At 42.6% G+C, this 1,791-nt stretch overlaps 1 protein-coding gene across 1 annotated transcript; it reads right to left on the bottom strand.

Moving 5' to 3' along the window:
- LOC142964905 (relaxin-3 receptor 1-like) lies at positions 1-1,347 on the bottom strand. Its single transcript, XM_076105477.1, has one exon. It carries the CDS (start codon positions 1,213-1,215, stop codon positions 1-3), a length of 1,215 nt encoding a protein of 404 aa, XP_075961592.1. The 5' UTR covers positions 1,216-1,347.
- Between the last annotated feature and the right edge of the window lie 444 nt (positions 1,348-1,791).

The raw sequence follows: 1,791 nt of genomic DNA, 5'->3' as shown, positions 1-1,791 counted from the left end.
TTACAGGGTGGACACCACTGTTGGAAGTGTTGTCAGGGGTTCATATCGCCTTGTGTCAGTTTCGATTGTCTCGCTGTAGATGTTATTGAGTGGAATGGCCAGCTGCCCAGTTTGTCCCGACCCTTCCTCAGAATTAATGGCATAGGGCATCTTGGACATGATAGCCATGTTCAATTTGAAGAGCACGTTATGGAGAGCCACACGGTATTCTTTCCTCACCAGACAGTAGATGACAGGGTTGAAGCAGCTGCTGGTGAAAGCTAAGCAGTTGGCCAGAGGAAAAAAGTATGTTTGTGCCAAATAGAATGAGGAGCTGATATCAATGATGTCAAGTTGGATCAGGACACTCCAAAGTGTGAGGATATTGTAGGGGAACCAGCAGGCGCAGAATGAAAGCACCACCACTGCCACAGACTTTGAAATATCAGTATTTCTCAGAGAGTTGCTGCCCCTTAAATTATGCCGACAGAGAAAGCGCAGCAGGAGCAGGTAGGAGAGGATGATAATGGCGTATGGCAGCAGAAATCCCAGGACCACTCGCAAAAGCTGGTTTAATCCAAGCCAGGCTGTACCATCTGGGAAACGAAGCAGGCATGCTGTGTCGTTGCCACTGCCCACATGTCTCAGGTCTGCAAACACAGCTCGGGGTGCTGCTGCTATGAGTGCTGAAGTCCAGATAAAAGCTGTGGCCACTGGAGAAGTGCAAGATCTACTACACAGGGAGGTTCTGGGTTTGAGAGCAGTAGCCACATAGCAGTACCGGGTCAAACTCATAGCTGTCAGGAAAAAGCAGCTAGCAAAGACATTGAGCCCAGTGAGTAAGGACACAGCCTTGCATGTGGCCAAGCCAAAAGGCCAGCTGTAGTCCATTGCAATGTCTACGGCCCAAAACGGCAAGACCATGGAGAACAGCAAGTGAGCCAAAGCTAAGTTGAACACAAAGAAGTTGATGGTGCCTGTGGTGATAGTGTGAGTCGAATACAGTAGGAACATTACAAGCAGGTTCCCCAACATTCCTGCAGTAGCCACAACAAAGTACACCACAGAGATGACTATTCTTAGCCAGAGGGATCCATCATCATCAAAAATCTCCAGACCATTGTCAAAGCTTGTGTTGTGGAAAATCAGATGGGAGTTATTACAGAATGGGCCACCACTGCAACCATTCAGGATTCTGTTGAAGAGCTCAAGTCTCTTGAAGTCAGTGTTTGACATTTTGCAAACCTGAAGGCGATCCTGTTGAGGGTTAAGGTTGTCCAGCTATTATTTTCAATGTTTGTCCTCCTTAGACCAGAACTTAATTTCTTTTGTTTGGTACTGGCACATATATTAGCTGACAGACATCTATCCCTGCAAGGAAGGAGGAAACGATTATTACATAATAGGCGCTGCAGTTTATGAGTAAATAAGTACATTAGCCTTGTCAGATAAACAAATTACACTTAAGTGTTACCCACAGAGCTAGATAAGCCAATTTGGATATCAAAGATTTAAACTTTTCTGAAAGGAAACATAAATACAAATATGAAGTGATTAAATTAATTTCACCCTGAAGTAAAAAAATATGTTATGAGCCCTCCAGAGTTTTGATCATGCAATAGTATCTATCTACATATTAAAATTCACACCGATATAATTTATAGTAATCTATAAAAGTACATTGCCTACCATATTAAAGTATGATTGTATATATAGATATATAGATATATCTATATATATATGATTATAATCTACCAGATAGCTGGCTCGTGTTGTTACTAATTTAGCAGATAAACTTTCGAAAATTTGAGT

This window comes from Anarhichas minor, unplaced genomic scaffold, assembly GCF_050575085.1.
Source record: "Anarhichas minor isolate MPS153535 unplaced genomic scaffold, ASM5057508v1 ptg000033l, whole genome shotgun sequence".
Classification (NCBI taxonomy): domain Eukaryota; kingdom Metazoa; phylum Chordata; class Actinopteri; order Perciformes; family Anarhichadidae; genus Anarhichas; species Anarhichas minor.
Note: the sequence above shows the minus strand (reverse complement) of the source record. Positions and strands in the feature narration are given on the sequence as shown.

What these genes read in the sequence shown, in the direction of transcription:
- LOC142964905 (XM_076105477.1), bottom strand. Translation starts at nt 1,215, where the DNA reads ATGTCAAACACTGACTTCAAGAGACTTGAGCTCTTCAACAGAATCCTG.